General features: G+C 44.1%; 2 protein-coding genes across 2 annotated transcripts; both read right to left on the reverse strand.

Moving 5' to 3' along the window:
- Positions 1-2,541: 2,541 nt before the first annotated feature.
- On the reverse strand, positions 2,542-3,486 carry LOC146358057 (olfactory receptor 5G9-like). The gene has a single exon (XM_084854009.1). The coding sequence runs from the start codon at positions 3,484-3,486 to the stop codon at positions 2,542-2,544; it is 945 nt and encodes a 314-aa protein (XP_084710135.1).
- A 10,044-nt stretch (positions 3,487-13,530) lies between these two features.
- On the reverse strand, positions 13,531-14,475 carry LOC146358058 (olfactory receptor 5AP2-like). The gene has a single exon (XM_084828980.1). It carries the CDS (start codon positions 14,473-14,475, stop codon positions 13,531-13,533), a length of 945 nt encoding a protein of 314 aa, XP_084685106.1.
- Between the last annotated feature and the right edge of the window lie 6,871 nt (positions 14,476-21,346).

Consider the following 21,346-nt stretch of genomic DNA (forward strand, 5'->3'; position numbering starts at 1 on the left):
TCTGCAAGTCCGCAGAATCTGTTTGACTTGGGAAAAGCTAATCTGCTTTGGAATCCGGGGGTTGGATTCATAGAAATCTGAACTCGGTTGATTCTGTTGCAGATTTCTCCAACATCCCTAGTTTAAAGTGATTCATTACCAGTTCTTGGAAGCAAATGAACCCAGTTAAGTCTCAATAAACCCAAGACCAATTACTTACAATGTGGTTAAGTCATAACTAACTTTGGCTGAATTGCGGCCTCTCGGTTATCCATTTCAATTTTTCCTGAAAACTGCTATATTCAGGATTGTCATATAGACAACTTCATCTTCATGTTATATATTTGTGTGTGCATGGTGGAATAATGGAAGAATGAATCCCCTCCTGCCCCCTTTTCTCTTTCTTGAGAAAAATACTGGCTTGAATCCACCTCAGAACAGTTGAAGCCAATACACAATTTCCCATTCTTTCTTTTAAATTATTTTTATTAACAAAAAAGCAAATACAATCCAATTATTTATTAATTTTTTTCATTTCATTTCATTTCATTTCTGTACTGCCCAATAGCCTAAGCTCTCCCATAAATAATAGTGTATCAGCAATTATAACTATACTACAAAATAAAAGTAGACCAGTTTCGAACACACACACTTTCTTAATTTTCCCTCCCTCAATTTAATAAAAATGTGTCAATTTTGTTAATATTAAGATGTTCCAAACCTTGCTTAGCCATCCATCTAGGGCTGGGTTGGGCAACACTGCTTCTCCAATGTGGCCCTTTGTGTGGAGGGGCGCAAGAGTGTGCCTGTTCTCCCTGTCCACATAGCACATCAGTCACATCTCCAACACCACCAGCTGTTAATGTGGGAATGTTGTGCTTGAATGAAGACTACATGCCTAATACCCAATGCACACAGGCCAAATTGAATGGCTGATTTCTAGATTTTATCTATGATGGTCTGGATCAGGGGAGAAATATCATCCAATCTGGGCCCCTACTGATAAATGTTCTTTCAGTGTTTTTCATTATCACCTTCGCTGTTTCATTTAAGTTCAATATAAAAACTGCCTTTTCTTTAGGTACAAGATCCTCTGTTATTCTTAATAAAAGTGATTTGGGAGTGGGGGAAGAGGTAACTGTTCCAGCTATTTCAGATGTCACTTCCAGAACATATGTATGTACCTTACAGGCTCTTATGTAAAGAGGATTTCCCCCAGCTAGCTGAAATGGTTTGATAAATATTCTTAACTTTGGCTTGGGTAACATATCTGAGGAACATGGTTTTCCAGTAATTGTCTTAACCTTATTCTACCAGATGTAGCTGGCCCAATTTGCCAAAGATTTGACCAAGTCTCAGCTGGTATTAGTACCTCCTCAGTACCTTTGCCATTAGATTTAATGTTATCTCTCTCAATACATTACAAAATCTTCCTGTAACATGTTATTATTTGATAGCACAAATATATTTTCACACTCATTAATTGTCTGATTGTTAGTTGTCAACCACTGTATTAAGGACGATTTGATCTGAAAAGTATGGAAATAAAACAGATATTTCCCATTCAAGTGGATAACAAATCTTGACAAATGATTTAATACCATATCATTTAAAATTAAGTGGCAAGATTCCTTTCCTGTCAGATCTTACAGATGGAGGCAAATCTTGAAAATATGTAAAATAAGTACTTAAAATAATTAAGGCATCATCTTGCCTTAATTTTGTTCCATTGTTCCATACTCTCACTATTGAATCAAGAATCAAAGGATGCTGAATATTTACTGCACATTCCTTAAACAAACAAACAAAAAACAAAGCATAAGGATTTCACTAGGAAGCCAGACCCTTCTTATTCAAGTTCTTCCCAGATATTATTGGTATATTTGTCAAACCACCACTTTGCTACATAAAGCTTGATAATACGATGTTAAGAGAGCAATCCTATGTTCTCTGAGCAGAACCTCTGATATCAGAGGTTCTGTTCCTTCCTATGTCCTGTCAGAGGAAGCCAGGAGAAGGAGGGACTTCCATATTTTTTCTCTGCCCATGGACAGAGAAAAAAAATCAGTTCCTCCCATTGAGCTGGTCTAAATGTTTCTCAGGGATGAGGGAATGGGGTGGATGTCTGACAGGGCATTGGATCCACTGGAATAAAATTAAGAACAACAACAACAACACTTTGTTGAAATATATATTCTTTTCACCATTGACCGAAAGATTGATTCAATACCAACATTTTCTAAAGCATTATTTAAATATTACCACTCCAGCACCTAATCTCTTCATCACTTCTTCACATGCTATTTCCATTTTATAAATTTTGCTTTAACTCTTACCTAATCCTCAGCCCCTAGATAAGGAAGCCTGAACATTGTTTTAGAATCTCAGAAGCTGCTGGGTCTCTTCTGTATTCCTAGCAATAATTTACTCTTTCTTGCCAAACACAGTTAATTTAAAGGGTAACCTGATTTATGCCATAAATTGAGTTATTTTAACTGATCCATTCTTTCCTTTACATTACATTATCAGGGAATGATTGAATCCAATACATGACTTTTTATTCTATAGGGAGCTTTCCCCCCAGATCAATCTTCTCAGGGCATCTTTCACCTCTTTGTTCCTCAGGCTGTAGATCAAGGGGTTCAGCATGGGAATCACCATTGTGTAGAACATAGAGACCATTTTGTCCCCATTTATTGATGAAGAGTTTGTGCTGGAGCTGGAGCTGGGACGCACATATATAAAGAAGAGTGTCCCATAAAATATAGACACAACCGTGAGATGGGTTGAGCAGGTAGAGAAAACTTTGCGCCTTCCCTCATTGGAGCGAATTCTCAGGATGGCAATGACTATGTAGGTATAGGAGACAATGATAACAGACATGCACACAATGCCAAAGCTGCAAGATAGACCAAAAAGCACCCTCTTGTTGAGTCTAGTATCTGAACAGGAGATCAATATGACAGCAGGGATGTCACAGAAGAAATGTTTAATTATGTTGCTGTTACAGAAAATTAGTCGAAAAGAGAAGGTTGTTTGTGTTGTGGCATTTGCCATTCCAAAAAGGTAGGGAATGATTACCAGTTGGGCACAAACTCTTCGTGACATAATTGCTGTATAGAGTAGCGGGTTGGCAATGGCCATATACCGGTCGTATGCCATAGCAGATAAGAGGAAACTCTCAGTTGTTGCATAAAGAACAAAAAGCCACATCTGCAGGGCACATCCAGTCAGTGAAATAGTTTTTCTGCTCATAACCAGGTCCAGTAACATCTTTGGTGTGACAACAGTGGAGTAGCAGAGGTCCACAAAGGACAGGTTGCTAAGGAAGAAGTACATGGGGGTGTGAAGCTGTGGGTTAATTCTGATTAAAAAGACCATTCCAGCATTTCCTATCAGTGTGATAACATATACTACTAGGACGAAAATGAAGAGAGGGATCTGCAGTGTTGGAGAGTCAGTGAATCCTGCAAAAATGAATTCGTATACTGTAGAATGATTTCTCATCTTCTTGTACTGTGCAGAACAAAAGCAAATAATTCATATAGCTTCAGCTACTGGGCAATATAATTATGAAATGAATGAATCTAAACATATTTCCCCTTGCCCATTGAAACATGATGGAAGAGCATTGCTCCAGTTCTATGCAATTAAGGAAATAATATCAGTAGCTTCTAGGAAGAGGGTTTTTATAGCTGTTGCCCCGAGATTCTGAAACGGGGGTGACTTTTAGGGAAGTTATAACCCTCAAGTCAATACAAATGTTTCATCTCATACACATCCTTTCACCAAGGGTATCTTTCACAGGTATGGTCTCTCTTGCTCTGCAACACTTGGACACTTCCACACGAAATGGTTCCATGCAGGCTTCTCATCAAGACAACCACTCCACCTCCCAGTACTGGCTGACATAAATTCACCTGGGCTGGCTGAGTTGAGGGATACACAAAGATCTTTTGCACTTCCTCTCTTGTTCATTTAATTTGCAAAACTAGAGATGAAAGGAAGATGGAGTGGGTCTACGTGCACCTACCACAAGCTTACGGATTGGGAAGTGTTATCTGGCCAACTGTGATAAAGGTCTTTCCTCCATGAAGTGCCTTTGGCACTGCACAGGAATTGCTCTCCAACAATCAGCTGGAAGTGGAAATATAGTTGTGGTTCCAAACAGCACTAAATTCCAATTAGTGTTCCACACTTTAAAGCACTGAGCTTTGGAGAGGCTTGCAAACAGTAGGGCTGTGCACGGACCTCCTGCTTTGCTTTGGATGCCACTTTGGACCCTTCAAATCAGCCCCACTTTGACTCGGACTGATCTGGACCCCTCCCTCTTCGACTTGGATCTGGATCCGAAGCAAGATTTGGATATCTGGATCACTCAGTTTGGGCGTTTTCCCATTGACTTGCATGGGAAAACACAAATGGCCATAACCTTTTCAGTTTCCATGATAAATATATGACATCCGGGGTCCTCTCTGCCCCCAGGGAGAGGATCCCACCTGCCAAGTTTCAGACAGTTTGGCCCAGTACTTTTTGTGCTAGGCGCAGCTGAAATTTGTTTTCCCCCCCACAAAAACTCTCAAAGCAAAGAGCTCTACCCCTCAGCCCCGCATCGCCCCCTCCTCCCCCTGCCTGCTTGGCTGTCAGGGACCACTAGCCTGCTCATGGAAAGGAGACAGCTAGCTAGCAGCGAGGGCACGCACCATGCTGCTGGTTGGCTGTCCTTGACAGCCGACCAAGTAGTAGTAGTAGGAGGTGTGGCACATGCCCCTGCCGCTAGTCGTCTCCTGCTCGCAAGGAGGAGATGGCTAGCAGCTGGGGTGTGCACCACGCCCCCTCCTCCTCCTGCCTGGGCAATTCACAGCACTTTTTGGATATAACTCTATGTGCATGCATAGACTTATACGCGAAAAATGCTGTGTATCGCCCATATACTCAAGACTCATGGCGCTTTTTGTGTATCGGTCGGTGCACATAGACTTCCAGTTTCCATGTTTTTTAAAAACATGCTGATTGTGGTGGAGGCGGAGGGACTGGCGAGCAGAGCAGGGGCTGGGGGAGCATCTGGAGAACCCGGACAGGGGCGGGTTCTCACATCCCTAAGTAACACCACCAGAATGAACTCTGTCTCTGAAATGCAGCCATTTTTCTCCAGTTATTCAGTCTTCCCCCCTCCTTCACCACTGTCACTGATTAGAGACTGCTGGGTTATGTTCAGCCCTGATTTGGGAACTAGTTTCCATTTGCCAAAACTCCCCCCTCCCCCTCCCTCCCCCCCTCCTCTCCCCTCCCCCTCCCTCCTCCTCAACCCCTTGCTGAACTTTTTCAAGTTGATACTTTTGGTGCCAGGCTGTCTGGGCTGCTCAGAATGAATTGCCGAGTTGGACAAGGCACTTCATATACAAGCCGCTTCGCTTTGGAGCGCCTCATTGCTATTCTGCTCCACCTCATATCATGGGGCAGCACCTACGAATTAGCCCCCTTCAACTCGGTATTCGGGCTTCGGACTGAAGCAGTGCCCAGTCCTAGCAAATAGGGATGGACAGATTTTGTTAAATCTATTCCATCAGTGTTTTGCAGACTGTCAGGCATCTTTCGTTCTGTTGTCTGCTCACTGATGGAACCAGATATTCTTAACCAGGATTTCGTTCTACTTGTGCTAATTTGCAAATTGTTGAATGTGAATTAGCAGTAAAGCAAATGAGTGTAAGTCCTCCCCCCCAGTGAAAACCCAGTCTGCAAGTCCATGGATCCTGCATGACTTGGAAAAAGCTGGTCTGCTGCGGAGTTGGCAGATCAAAGTCATCGAAATCTGAACTTGTTTGAATCTGTTGCAGATTTCTCTGACATCCCTACTTGCAAGTATCACATTGCCTTGCAAGCCTCTCTAAGACCCAGTGGGATCTTTCCACCAACACTACCAGTGGTGTAATGAAGAACTGAACACAGCTCTGGGACTTTTTCAGAATGGGAGCAATGATGTCATCACCTGGAGTGCAGGATATTAGTAGCATGTACGTATCCTGGGGTGGGGTGGAGGCATGACTATGGACTCTTCTTGGTAATGGGGTCATGGTGAGCACTGGACCTTCCAGATCTCACAGGGCTCTTCACTCAGACAAGCAATCTAAAATGTCAGAAGAATACAGCGTGCACTTTGAAATAGTAACAGTTCTTTGTAAAGAAGATTTAGCTACTTATTAGAAATGTAATGATTGCATTAGAGAGGACAGAAGACTTTTGTTAGGCAAATGCTCAGTTTCTTTTACAGCTTTATCCTATGCATGCTTGCTCATGAGCAAGTGCAATGGAGCGTACTTCCATGTAAGTCTGCATGGGATTGCAGGGCATCCAGATGTCATCATCATCCATTTGTAGCCCTCCTATGTTTTCCCACTGATTCTTCCATTTATTTATTTATTTATTTGATTGATTGATTGATTGATTAGCTGCCCATCTGGCCAGCTACTTGGCTACTCTAGGCAGCATACAATACTAATAACAAATTTACATAATCAAATGAACAACAACAACAAAATAACAAAACAACACTGCTCTAAAAAACCCTAACCCACCCCAAATGCCCACCTGAACAGCCAGGCTTTTAAAGCCTGGCGGAAGCTCATCAAAGAGCTTCCATCTTACTAGGGATGTATGAAAGTCACCTACCTTTTCGATGGGGTGATTCGCAGTGAGGGGGAGGCGCTCTGCACTTCCCCCCAAAATCCTAACCTGGCCGGCTCCGCTCTGTGGAGATTCTGCGGAGCCGCTGGCCGGGGCCGCCCGCAGCCAGACATCCAGCTGCTGGGCAGCCTGCAGGCAACCCCCCCCCCACAAAAAACAGCGTACACAAATGGTGGCAGCTACGGCGGCCACCATTTGCATTCCCTTTTTTTTTTGCTGTTTTAGCCTACGTAAATATTTACATAAGCTATTACGGCGAAAAAAAAGGGGAATGCAAATAGAGTAGTGGGCGCCATTTGCGTTCCTTTTTTTTTGGCTGTTTTAGCCTTTGTAAATATTTACGTAAGCTATTATGGCGGGAAAAAAAGGAGCGCAAATAGTGCCCACTATGCTATTTGCGTTCCCCTTTTTTTCACCGTAATAGCTTACGTAAATATTTTTGTAGGCTAAAACAGTGAAAAAAAGGGAATGCAAATAGCGGCTGCTGTAGCCGCCGCCATTTGCGTATGCTGGTTTGTTTGTTTTTTTAGCTTGCCATGATAGGCTACATAAATACTTATGTAGCCTATTACGGCCTCTGCAGGGACGCAAATGGCTTCCCTGCATTAGCCGTGATAGGCTATGTAATTATTTATATAGCCTTTCACAGCTATGATGAGGAAGTGAATGCAAGTCAGCGCGGACGGCAGCAGGTAAGTGCTCCGTTTCGCGTGCCTTTCGTGGGGCGGGCCTTCATTCCACCACGGATTTCGGGGGGCCAAATGCACTGGCATTCGGCCTCACCGAGATCCATGGCAGAATTCTCTGACATCCCTACATCTTACCTGAAAAAAATCCATTAAGGAGGAAAAGAAGAAATAGCCATACATTGCCTTTTGCTTGTAAGAGCCAGGAGTCCTCTGTCTGGAAGCATCCTCAGAAGAACGTAATGAGGAGGCAAAATTTGCAGTCAGAAGTGAGGAAGTATTATAATTGGAATACAGCAGATTTTGCAACCCCCAGTTTTACTCACTTCTAAAACAAATTTTTAAGGCTATTCATTTCTGAGATCCCTATATGAAGGACCTTACATTCAAAACTCTGTTTTCATCATAACCCCTGAATTAAGAAAAATGAAATAACCCAGAGTATGGCCTATTCAAACTCTCTGTCAGAAGATTTCATTGCGCTAGCTGGAAAAACTGAATCTGAAAGTTAGGGTGCTTTTAGATGGAGGGCTACAAATGAAAAGGCTTTATGCATGTATTCTGTCTTTCCTGCTTAACAGCTTTTTTTTTTCCCAGTAAGAAAAAGAGATGGAAGCAGTGGTGGAAAAAGACAGTAAAGTTACAAATAGAAGACGCTATAATCTGGATCCCCTGTCGAATTCCTTGTTTGAGACAAGGCAATTGCAGGATAAAAGCCTGGTCTGGAATCACCCATCCATTGTAACTGTAACCTATGAAAAATCAAGCCACAAAAGTTCATAGTCTTTTAGGACTCTTGCTTCTGGAACATCCTCCCCCCGCCCAACACTCTTTCTTTACTTTGGGGGCTTCTCCACATGGAGCTTTTATCCTGCTATTGCGATTGGTTACTCACGGAAGTTTGTGCGTTATTTAGATGACATTGTTAACCACCAGGGCGTCTCACACTAAGTTATCTTTATTCCATTTTTTAAAAGATTGGAGATAATAAGCTATCAAACTGAAGCCTGTTGAGCTCCCTCGTGAAAAGAGAAAAACCCACAATAAGATGAGCTAGACCACAGCACCATCTAGCGGCTATATAATGAAACATATAGAAGACTCAAATAAAAGGGAAAAAGAGGGGGGAAGGAGGGGGGAGGGAAGCTCATGTAAAGGGAGTCCGTCATGATCCTGCATTTAGAACAGAAGCAGAAAGCCCCATTTGAAATGCAGGATTTTAGGCTGGTACTGAGATGCTCTTGTAATAAGAAGTATTGGGTAAGGAATTAAAACAGGCATCTTAGGCTTCAATTCTATACACATTTCCCATTGAACTCAATGGGGATTACTTATGAGTGACTATGTGTAGGATTGCATTGTCACTGGCCAAAGTAATGCTTTCCCCACCTTTTCGGGGAGAATCCTGATCACCCGGAGCCCTGGGCATGAGCTGCTGCCTGCACCCTGAAGTGGCTCATTTGCAGACAAGTACACTGAGTGCTTGGACTGTGGAGGGCACGGCTAACACAGGGATGTGACGCTGGGGTAAGAAGCACAGCTGCACTCCAGCTTCATCATGGGACTGCCCTACACATGAACAATGTGTGAAGAGGGCTCTTGTGGCAGTATCATGGTGGACTGGGCTTCACACCTGGCTAGCAGGGGGAAAACGTTGGCTACGAAGGCCAGCTGAAATGTGTGGATTCCTGTTTCAGCTCCCCTCCCATTCCTTCCCCCAAGCCAGGAGTAGAAGGCAGAAACCTCTCTCCCTAAATATGGAGCTGCAGAGCTGTATGCCTCAGTGTGGGTGAGCAAGAGTTCTGTCCTCTTCTACTGACTGAGGAGGAGGGTGGCCTCTCTACAGCTCAGTGCTCCAGGGTGAAGACCCCACCTCCAGCTCAGAGCACAGGAAGAAAAATCTCTGTGTGTGTGTATATAGGGAAGAACCATAAAGCAGGCTGTAATGTCGGAAGGGATATGTGATGGTGGAAGTGGCAACCAGGTGAATCAATAGCACTTTGTCAGTCTACTCTGGACAGGCTAAAGCTTCATTTTTATTCACAGTAAAAATAAATAAATAGAAAAACCCCAGGTCTGGAAAACAACAACAACAACAACAGGAGGATGACACAGAAAACCCCAGAATGCAATGATTTCACAGTGACTTGGTGTGGATTCCTCATATAAAGTGAGAGAAACAAGAAAGGAAACAATTCAGGAAAGAAGAGCTAGTGTGGAAGCAACCAACTTTTAATTTGAAGTAAAAATGATACTCACCCATTTCCCTGTGGCCTGCTAGCACATTTTCCTCTTCCAGTCATTTTGAGATCCTTATCTCAGATTTGTTCTGGTGCACCGGTGAGGATGGACGTAATGCTGAATCTTTACTCTATGCTCCATTCTCTTTCATGGGTACAATTTCCAGGGAGAAGATGGCTGAATGACAGTTTCATTATGACACCTACAAATTCTTAAATATTGTTGAACTGCCTGATGCAAACATGTTAAGATCTCTGAGGTTGTGCTATTCACAAGGGACTATAGTATGAGTTTAGAACTGGGACTTTGTCCTCCAAATAACTCAAGTCTCAGGTGACAGTAACAATTATCTCCTTGCTTTCCAGTGCAAAAATTTATCCCATTGAAGTATCATTTAAAGATGCCCTTTCAAAAGAAAAACATTGCTTAGAAGGTAGGTGAGTGGCGATGATGCAACAGATACAAAGCACAGATCTGATGGGCTACAATCCGGGGAGCCTGGTGGATCCAATTTCGGTGGGGTGGAGATTCCATTCTGGGTTTTAGTTACAACCAGCCAGAAGCCTAAAGGAGCTATCCAAGATGCTGGACCCTATCCCCCAAATGGGTCCAGCACCTTGGGTAGCTCCTGTAGACTTCTGTCTGGTTTTAACTAAAACTCAGAATGGAATCTCTGCCCCACCGAAATTGGAACCACCAGCCTCCCCTCAACACAATCCAGCAAAAGTGATCCCATCTTGGCTCAAAGCATTGGATTCTTCTCAAACTGGGGAGAGGTAATGAGTGGGGTACCGCAGGGCTCAGTCCTGGGCCCAGTGCTCTCCCACACTGGAGGCATTCAAGATGATGCTCTGACTTGGATTCCTGCATTGAGCAGGGGGTTGGACTTGATGGTCTTATAGGCCCCTTCCAACCCTACTGTTCTATGATTCTATGATTAGTTCTGACAAGGATCCTTGCTCCTCATTGCTAGCCCACTAGTGTGTGTGGCAAGGAGTCTCCTGAAAGTGTCATCAATTCATAAGCTCTATAGACTTTGGGATCAATGGAGCTATCAGTGCCCCTGAGTGCCCCTTCTCCCAGTTCCCCTCCAGCTGGAAAAGCTGTGAGCATCTGATTTGGGTAAGCGTGTCAAGAACCAATCATAGCCCTCTGGGGAAAGATGCACTCCATCCTTTGAGAGATTTTATGATATTCAGCAGTATATAAAAGCCACAAATACATAACTGAACAAATAAACAAAAATAAAATCCTCTGTGAAGAGGGTAGGCAGAAAGTGCTTGATATCAGGATGTAATCTTCATAGCCACCACCAGAGCCCAGTTCATGTTGCTCCTGGCCCCATCTCCCTGGTGAGGCTTAGCTGTTCTCCTCCATACCCTACACTACAGCGAGTCTGACCACACAACAGACATACCTGGTGCCCCACTCTGGGCCACTCCATATCCTGGTGACTTTGCAGGCTCAAAGATGAGCACGCCCTCTGCCCAAAATAGTTCTCACCAAGGTGTATCACCAGGTTGCAGGGATACCTGCTGCTTCCTAAGCACTGCTAGGGGAATGGCAGCAGCTGGTTCCACAATATTCCTTGCTTCCCAAACCACTCCACATTAGCCAGCTTCCTGAGGCCTAGTTGTGTTCCCTCCCATGTGCCTACAGAAGAACAGAAACAGAAAAGCTCAGTTCCATCTCTCCAGCTTTCTCCCCTGACTCTCAGAACTGCCAGTTGAAGGCTTTTCACATATAAAGACCTGGATGACATAATCTCCAGTGAAGGAAGGGAGGAGAAAGTGAAGGAAGACATATGTTTCCTCTGACCAAGAATGTCTCAGACAACCCACACCGATAGAAAATCCATTCACAGTAATCCAATGGAAAACCCATAACAATAACTTAGATTTAAAGAAAAGTTTTCCCTAGCCCTCATTAAGCATCCTGCCATTCTCAGTTACAGCAGTAGCAAAGGGTGATATTTTTAAAGAGCCATTTAAGCATGATAATTGTGATCCTGATTCGTGATGTTGGGAAAAAGTTTACCTTGAGTTTTGAGCACTCTGCTCTGGGGGTGTATCAGATGCCTCTGACTTATGAAAATCAGCGTAGGATGACGAGGTTGATTGCAGGAGCTAGAAGGGGTGGCAGCAAGAGTTCCTGGGGCGAGGAGAGCATGGCAAAGGAAGGAAAGAGCTTGGGAAGGGGTTAACCATGGCAGGGTGAATGGCAGGCACCAAAGGACCAAATAAAGTAGCTACTTTTGTTGCCTTCATCCAAGTGTAGGTCCCATTTGTTGGGAAGGGAGAATGCCTGTGGAACACTGTGATATGGAGTTGACTCTGGAAATATTCTTGTTCTGAAAAGACTTTTTCTTTAAATGGCCACCATTCCCCATTCCCCACCCCACTCTAGTGCTGCAGCTGGGAAATAATGGCAGCCATTTAGAGTGCTGTTGTTTCCCTTCCACCTGAACATTAAAGTTATAAAGACAGACAGAGAGAGAGAGAGAGAGAGAGAGAGAGAGAGAGAGCCACCAATGCCCCATCTCCTGGTCCAGCTCCCCATGAACCATTTGCACATTTTCAATTCTTCTTCCCCAAAATCATCCCCAGTTTTGGAAACCCTATTTTGCAATATGCCCCCCCCAATTCAAGACAAAAGCAAGGCGCTGCCTATCCATGAGGTCCAGTGAATGGCGGTGGAAGCGGCTCTCTTCTTGTCCAGCGCTGAATGAGGATAGGGCTCAAAGGGGAATTTCTAGGCATTGCTGCTGGGAAGTTTCCTTTCACACAGTGTGGTGAATTTACCTGGGCAAAGAGATTGGGCAACAATGAGAAAACAAAACTAGTCAAGTTTGAAGCTTGCCGTGGCCACCGGCATATCAGCCATTTGGTTGACCGTGTATGATGTTTCTGCTTTTAACTTGTTTTGTACCCTGCTTTGGGGTTACTTTATAATGAAAAGCGAGTAATGCATTTTATAAATAAAAAAATGTTTTCTGGCCTTGATTGAAATATATTCATTTATTCACACATAAATAGAGGCATTCAGTGATAATCTGCTGTTTAGGTGTGTTATGCACCTTAAGGCAAACACTTGAAGACAAGAAGACTTGTACATTTATTTGTTATGGTAGTAAAACACTCACAGTGATGTAATCCACAAATGCTCAGGTATGCATGGCTAATCATCATGCACTCTTGGGACGGGGGGGGCAGGGGGTGATTACGATTGGGGAAATGGTGTGGACAGGAAAGGTTAATATACCTCTGCACTGGTCAAAATAAGACTCTCCGCAACTGCTTTAAATGTGTGTGTGTGGCCACACATATATATTAGCCTGTTTACTTCAAAGCTAATATCACTTATGAATGTTCACACATGAAGTTGGTAAGCCCTAAATGGTACATCCCCAAATATCTGAATGCTTGTAATACCAACAAATCTCAAGATAGTGGTGTACCTCTGATTGCTCACAGTTTGAAATGCCAGATAGTTCAACACTTGAAAAATCCAGCAAATAATATCCTTATCACAGAATATCAGAAAAACCTGAGGCAGGGGAATCCCCTAAACCAATACGTAGAGTTTACTTTTGTTGCATGATAGAATGTGGACATCCAGGGCTGTCCTCTCCCATGGCTCTCAGCATTAAAATCTTTCTAGCTCGAGGCTCATGTAAGGTTTACTAAGATAGGGTAGCTCCCACAAGCTTCTGTTGTGCTGGCATATAATGGGCACAGATACATCGTCTGAATGAGTCATCATGATTGGCTCCTCGACAGATCTGTGGCTGGCAACTGATCTTGCATATATAGGATCCTTGCTCCTCACTGCCAGCCCAGTCTTATGCATGAACATGGAAGCAAGTCACACTGCTCGATGCCCTGTGCAAGTTATAATTCTCAATATGAGGAAGTCCTCCTTGTATAATAAAGTCAGTCATTTATGCCTCAGTGGAAACCCCTTTCTTCCATATTATCCTTCTCAGGGCCTCCTTCACCTCCTTATTCCTCAGGCTGTAGATCAGAGGGTTTACCATGGGGATCACCACTGTATAAAAGACAGCAGCAACTTGGTCTTGCCCTTCAGAGTAGCTTGAGGTGGGCTTCAGGTAGATGAAAAGGATGGTGGTGTAGAACAAGGTGACTGCCATCAAGTGGGAGGCACAGGTAGAGAAGGTTTTCTTCCTTCCCTCAGAGGAGGTGATCCTCCGGATGGTGATGAGGATATAGATGTAAGAGACAAGGATGGTGAGGAAGGAACAGAGGCCGATCAGGGAAGAGATCATGAAAAGCAGGATGTGGTTGAGCAGAGTGTCAGAGCAGGCAAGCTCCAGTATTAAAGGTACGTCACAAAAGAAGTGGTTGATGACATTGGAGTTGCAGAAGGGGAGGCGGAAGGTGGTGTTTGTATGTATCATGCCATTGGCGCACCCCACCAGGTATGAAGCCAGGACTAGCCAAACACAAACCTTCTTGGACATGACAGCTGGATACAGCAGCGGGTTGCAGATTGCTACGTAACGGTCATAGGCCATGGTGGCTAGAAGGAGACACTCTACAGTGGCAAAGACAGCATAGAAATAAAACTGGGTGGCACAGCCAATGAATGAAATGGCTTTCTTCTCAACCAAGAAATGCACCAGTGTTTGCGGGACAATGACAGTGGAGTAACAGAGATCTGAGAAGGACAGGTTGCTGAGGAAGAAGTACATGGGCGTTTGAAGACGTGGGTCAAGATGAATCAGTGCAATCATCCCGAGATTTCCCAGAAGGGTGACCACATAGATGGCTAGAAATACCACGAAAAGGGAAATGCGGAGCAGTGGATTGTCTGTGAATCCTGCAAGAATGAATTCTGACACTGTGGTCTGATTCCATTGGGCCATTGTAGCTGAGCACGAAGCCTATAAAACAAAGGAGAGAGACTGACGAATATCCTGTGAATCCTTAGAAGTCACGGATAACTTAATGTTGGGGGAAGTAACGCTAACTTAATTATTGTTGTCTACAGACCAACTTGTCATCTATGTAATCAGCTGTTATTATAGCAAACCTGGAAGATGGATATGCAAATCTATGGGGTCTTCATCCTTCTATGTCAATTTAGATCAAGGGTGGGAAATCTTATTTATGGCTGCATGCTCTCATGGGTAATCTTTGGGACGGGGGGTGCATGAAGGTGATGACCAGAGCTGAAGCCAATGGTGGGCAAGGCAGAGGCAAAAGCAGGTGGGTCATTCCTTTGCTCTTTCTGCCACCCCTTTTCTCTCTCTCCCTCTTCCTTCCCATGCAATGGGCTGCCAGGGAAGGGAAAGATCACTCATGCCAGAGGTCTGAACTGATGCAGAGGGCTTTTGAGATTAGGCTGAGGATCGTATGAAATTATGCTGAGAGCTACAGGTTGCCTACATTGATTACTGCAATGCGTTATATGTGGGGCTGCCTTTGAAAACGGTCTGGAAACTTCAGCTGGTTTAAAATAGGGCAGCAAGTTTGTTAACAGGGACTGGCCTGTGAGCTCATATTATGCCAGTACTTTTTCAGCTGCACTGGCTGCCAGTCCATTTCTGGGCCCGATTCAAAGTGCTGGTATTAACATTTAAAGCCCTTAACGGCTTGGGGCCAGGTTATCTGAAGGATCGCCTCCTTCCATATGTGCCTGCCTGGACCTTAAGATCATTGTCAGCAGCCCTTCTCCGTGAGCCCCTGCCAAAGGAAGTGAGGTGGGTGGCTACTAGGAGGAGGGCTTTTTCTGCTGTGGCACCCCAGCTGTGGAATGAGCTCCCTAGTGAGGTTTGCCTGGCACCTACATTGTATTCCTTTCGGCGCCAGGTGAAGACCTTTTTATTTTCCCAGGCATTTTAGCTTTCTAAACTTTTAGCTTTGCTGTTTTAAAAATTTGTATTTTAAACTCCTGCACTGCTGCTAGGTTTTATTGTGGTTGTATTGTTATATTGTGGTTTTAATGAAGGCAAAAGGAGAAGGGGACGGCAGAGGATGAGATGGCTAGATAGCATCACGGATGCAATGAATATGAACTTGAGCACGCTCCGGGAGAGAGCGCAGGACAGGAAGGCCTGGCGTGCTATGGTCCATGGGGTCACGAAGAGTCGGACACGACTGAACGACTGAACAACAACAAATATTTTAAATTGTTTTATTGTGTGTTGTTTGGTTTTAATTTTTGTGAACCGCCCAGAGAGCTTTGGCTGTTGTTGTTGTTGTTGTTGTTCAGTCGTTCAGTCGTGTCCGACTCTTCGTGACCCCATGGACCATAGCACGCCAGGCCTTCCTATCCTGCGCTCTCTCCCGGAGTGTGCTCAAGTTCATATTCATTGCATCCGTGATGCTATCTAGCCATCTCATCCTCTGCCGTCCCCTTCTCCTTTTGCCTTCAGTCTTTCCCAGCATCAGGGTCTTTTCCAGGGAGTTTTCTCTTCGCATTAGGTGGCCAAAATATTGGAGCTTCAGCTTCATTATCTGTCCTTCCAATGAGCACTCAGGGTTGATTTCCTTTAGGATGGACTGATTTGACCTCCTTGCAGTCCAGGGGACTCGTAAGAGTCTTCTCCAGCACCACAGTTTGAAAGCATCCATTCTTGGGTGCTCAGCCTTCCTTATAGTCCAGCTCTCACAGCCATACATTACTACTGGGAAAACCATAGCTTTGATTAGACGGACCTTTGTCGGCAAGGTGATGTCTCTGCTTCTTACTATGCTGTCTAGGTTGGTCATAGCTTTCCTCCCAAGGAGCAAGCGTCTTTTAATTTCATGGCTACAGTCACCGTCTGTGGTGATCTTGGAGCCCAAGAAAGTAAAATCTGTCACTGCTTCCATTTCTTCCCCTTCTATATGCCAGACAAACAAACAAATAAATACCCCTGATTTAGATGACCTTTGGATAAGTAATGCATGAATGTGGACAGATATTCACTGCCTTCTGAAGGCATGAAACAAATCTTTGAGAAGAGATGTGCATCTTAAGAGCTATCAAGATCCAAAGGATGCACTTCCAAGTTCCTACATGTGTTGAAAGATCAAAGGGCTCACCTAAAGGCATTCAGCTTTGGCTGGATCAGGAACCTAAATCTGAAGTCTGCTTGGGTATTGTTAAGTATCAGCAGTTCAAGAATCCATAACTAGGAATATTGGAAATTAAGTTCAGATTAGTATATAAATTCAGATGGAAGAATTCCTATTAAGGAGTATCCATATGCATTTTACAAGCAAATTATGTGAGAAGAATTTGCTGACAATTGCCTCCTGCTCCCCAGTTCTTTACAGCTCTAATGGGAGGTCCATGTCCATCCTCAGAGTGAGGTATTGTGAGATGGCACCAGACTCAGCTGTAGGAGTGTAGTGTTCTGCCACTACAGCAAAAAAAGAAGAAAAGAAGAAGTTAAAAGCACGTTACAGCTGTCTGAAATACCCTTGTCTCATCCTTTATGCTGACTATCCGTGAGGATGGGCGACATTTGTTCTAGTTATAACTGTAGATATACTGAACAAAAGTGGATCTGTCACACTAATTTCAGCTGCATGTAAACCAGCTTTTATGGGACTTTGCAGAAGGTCTCAGTGTGCTCACGTGTACCTGGGAGACAGGTTCAACTCCTGCCTGGTCTCAATAGAACTCAGTTCAGTAAGAAATAACATTGCATCCTAATCTTTTGAGTGTCATTGGAGTAGTTCTGCTAAAGTCCATGTTATGTTCTAATGGCATGATATGCTCTAATTCTAGTTTTGTATGGCTAGAATTGAATACCTAGTTAGGTAATTAAGGGAGCAATTCTATCTAGATAGGCAGCTGCCTCTGAACTTGGAGGTGACCGCCTATCCAAAGCAGGGCAGCAGAAGCACTGAAGGGATCATTCCCTCTGTGCTTCTCCTGCCCTGCTTTTTCAGCTAGATAGCCGATAGTGGTGGACGGAGCAGGGAAGGAGGCTCCTGTACGACACATAGGATGTGTCGTACAGTCCGCTATGCTCTCCCTGCCCTGGAATGCCCCCAGCCACACCCCTTTCTGGCCCCTCCGCGCTCCTCTTGTAAGCATGGAGGATGGGGCTGTCCGGTGCTGCCTCTGAGGCCATGGTCAGGTCTCCAGGAACCAGCCTCAGAGCGTGGGCTCCGAGTTCGGTTCCCGGAAAAGAACATATCCTATGGCTGTCTAGCTGCTGTCTAGCAGCCATAGGATTGCTCCCTCTGGTGTATAAAAAAACCAAATACAGGATAATTATTTAATGCGTTTAAGGAATTAGGAAATCTGTGACACCTACACCTGTTCAGCTGTGTAAGTAATGTGTTGGAAGACCTGGGCCCCATCTACACTGGGCTTTTACTCTGGGGCAGGTGCAAGTCAAGGTCCCTCATGATAGATGACATAGTTGCAACTTTGCTGCCATCCATGGTTTTCGCCTGGAAAAAGTGGAGTTCCAAGGAGTCGTTTTACTGCAATTTTTTGGTTTGCTGCAGGTTCCCCCACGGTTGCGGGCCATCTGCTCCATCCCTGAACTGACTTCGCATTTTGCAGTGGGGGTATTGTAGGTGTGCGTACTGCCTGCATCACTCTGTGATGCCCCTTTGCTCCCCCACCCCTTCGCAGCTGCGTAGTTGCAGATGCACAGAGGGGAGTTATCATTTATTTAATCACACTTTCGCACATTTTTGCAACTTTGTATCTTCACAATGGTTGTGGATGCAGTACTCAAGGGTGGGGGGGTGTCTTGAGGAAGGATCAGCGTCGCTCTGGCCAACATTTTGGAGTGAAGGCTTGGCACATAGCGCTCACGCTTGTAAGTGCGAACCATTGCAAGAGTCTCGGGCTGGGGAACTGACAAACTGATGCTGCGGAAATGAAGGAGCACAAAATACCAACTTTTAACCTAAAACAGGGTCAGAAAGACACAGCAGAGCCCCTCAAATATAAAACAGCCACTGAAGTCTCACTCCCGCACGCTCATGGAACTGCACAGCTGCTCATTTCAGTATAATGACCAAAAAAAGGGGCACGGCAAGTCTCTTAGGGAAGCATGCAGTACATCGCGACTGTATCGCAGGGCATGGTGATTCGAAGCTGCATTGCTGCACAGTTGCGATGAGCTGGGGGGCCAAGGCGGTGCCATTTAGATGGGGCCCTGCTCCTTTGATAATTCATTCAGTGAGATTAATTGAGGAAGCTTGTGAGGGACATAACCTTCAGCTATAGATGTTCAAGATTAATATTAAAATTAATGATCCAACTAAGAAGATGGGTTCTGGGGCTGTGAAGCAATGAACATATGAAAGTACCGAAGAATTGATGTGGTAAATTTACACCTTGAAAAGGAGGGGGTGTTCTTTCTACTAAGAAAGGAAGGCAAGGACAATAGCTAGAAAGTGCGAGAGCCCCAGATTTCTGTGCAGACAATCACACAGAAGGAGGACCTCTTCAATATAGGGCAGGTTTGCATAACTTTCCCCCTGCTCCCCACCCCTCAGAGGAACGTACACACTTATATGGCCACAGGATAAAATGTGGACTGCATAAGATCCTTGTGTGACTTTTTGTGCAGAAAATGCACAAACTGACAGTCCAGACAGATTTGCCCATATATCCGTAGTATTATTTGGTTATTTAAAAAGTCCCTTAAGTAACTGCTTATGTAAAGGTTCAAAACATTACAGGGAGGAAAACACTTCTTTCCTCTGTAATGTCAGAAGACAACTGATTAAAGATAGCACAGAATATGCTGGGTGGGGAATCCTGATCCAGTTCCACTGAATGAATAGGAGTTCCATAAGAACACTGACATGATTCTCTTTATTTTCCATGCAAAATTTGCCTATGTGGGGTGTGTGTGTGTGTGTATAATTGAGTAACTTACAAACATTGAAACCTTAAAGGCAAATATTTCAGCTTCCGCCTTCTTTACCTGCTCTGATATGAATCAAAGTGTCCTTATATATTTTTTAAAGGGACACTAATGGGGTCTGTTAGTATTATCTCCCTCAAAGCTTTTGGAAAAGGAAGGGAAACCATAACTTCTTTGTCTCTCCACTGCGAATCAAACTGGCCAACTGCAATAGGGTGTCCAAAGGCAAAGCAAGTCAGTGCTACTTTACCTTTATCAGTTGTGCAGCAGGTGGAATTTCTGTAGCTTGTCTCAACATCACATGAGAAGATGCAGCTGCCAAAATGTCTTCTATGCCTATTAAAGGCTTAGGAGCCCCATTCTGCTTTCCATCAGGGCACCCAAACTCCCGTCTTACCAATAGTCTGGCCAAAGGAAACAGCTGCATGCAGTGCTCCAGTGAGGCAAACCAGTTCTGAATGCATTTTAGCTCTGGCTGAGGTAATAACAATGCTGCTAGGGAAAGACACAAAGATATCTCAAAGCTTAGTGGTGAATCTTCTCATAATTCAAATTATAACTGTCCTCAACTTTCTGTCTCCAACACCCAGCCCTGTGTGGGAGAGAAAATTGCTTTTTTTTTGTGGTCTTGTTAAAAAATGTTTTTTTTTTAACCTTACACTTCTTGTATAGGTTATTTTAGAGCCAGTGTTAGAGACTTTTTACACTTACCTTGTATGCTTGTATCTTCACTTAAGGGCTGAGTGTCTCACTTAGCAATACTTTGGGTCTGGGAACTGGGCACAAAACAATGTCCTTTCTATGGAAAGAAATGCCCAATTCCTTCCATGTCCTTTTATATTCTTTAATCTAGCTGTGCACAGGATTCAGAAATCTCCCCATGCTAGGTATTGACATGCTGCTTCCTGCTTATGGGGTTGCATCACACTGAGAGCAGCCTTTATGTTGAGAATTTGTGACTCTGGGGCCTGGTCCCTGGGGATTTTCTGACCTCAGTAGCAGAGCTGTACAAAGATGATTAAATGATGATCAGTGGTTAGTCTATTTATTTGGAGATGGAAGAAACACAGAGTAAAAGATTGATCTGCATTGAGACACCTAGAGGAGGACAGATTGGTAATTCTAAAAATATGTTTATCAGGTTGTGGCTCCAGAGGGACACCTTGTCCATTGTTTATAAAGTTTTTACAGAAGAATGCATTGAATTCCCTCCCAAAAGAGGTTAGATTAGTTCTGTCCCTGATGTTTTTCTTAAGCAGGCAAAATGTTTTTATTCTATCTGGCCTTCAGTGGCACTTAAGTATGATATTGAATTTGAAGTCTTAACTCTCATCTTCTCTGGCTTCTGAATCTCTGCCTTTAATTCTGTTTAATATTATTTTAGTGATTTCATTGGTTTTGATTGTATTGCAGTGGTGTCTGCTGCCCATTCAGTTGGTAGAAGGGAGGCCATGGCCACCAGAGGCTAAGCCAAGGGGCCATCAGAGGCAGAGCAGCATTTTGAATCCCCATCAGCCAGGAGCACATACCACAGAAAGGGGAAATGGAGGCACATGGACTTTAAACACCAATACAAAGCAAAAATTCAAACAGCCACACAAAAAGACTCGTTTTTTCCTGTTCCAGCAACATCTTTCATTGCACAGAGAATCAAGTGACTTTAAGATCATGCATGCAAAACAGAGTGGGGAGAGGGGAATCCATATAACCCACACATCATCATAATCAGCAGCAGCATCGCTACTACAATGACAGTGATGATGACAATGATGATATCCTCAGACTCACACAGAAAAGCAGTCTTTGGAACCCAGCAACAAGTTTTAAGAGCGCCCAAAATCCATCTCCTTACCTGTCTACAGAGCATCTCCCAAACCACTGCTTTCCCTGTCTCTTCAGAAGTAAC

The sequence above is a fragment of the Heloderma suspectum genome, chromosome 1 (genome assembly GCF_057233095.1).
Source record: "Heloderma suspectum isolate Gila_16-S chromosome 1, 16-S_ref, whole genome shotgun sequence".
Taxonomy (NCBI): Eukaryota; Metazoa; Chordata; class Lepidosauria; order Squamata; family Helodermatidae; genus Heloderma; species Heloderma suspectum.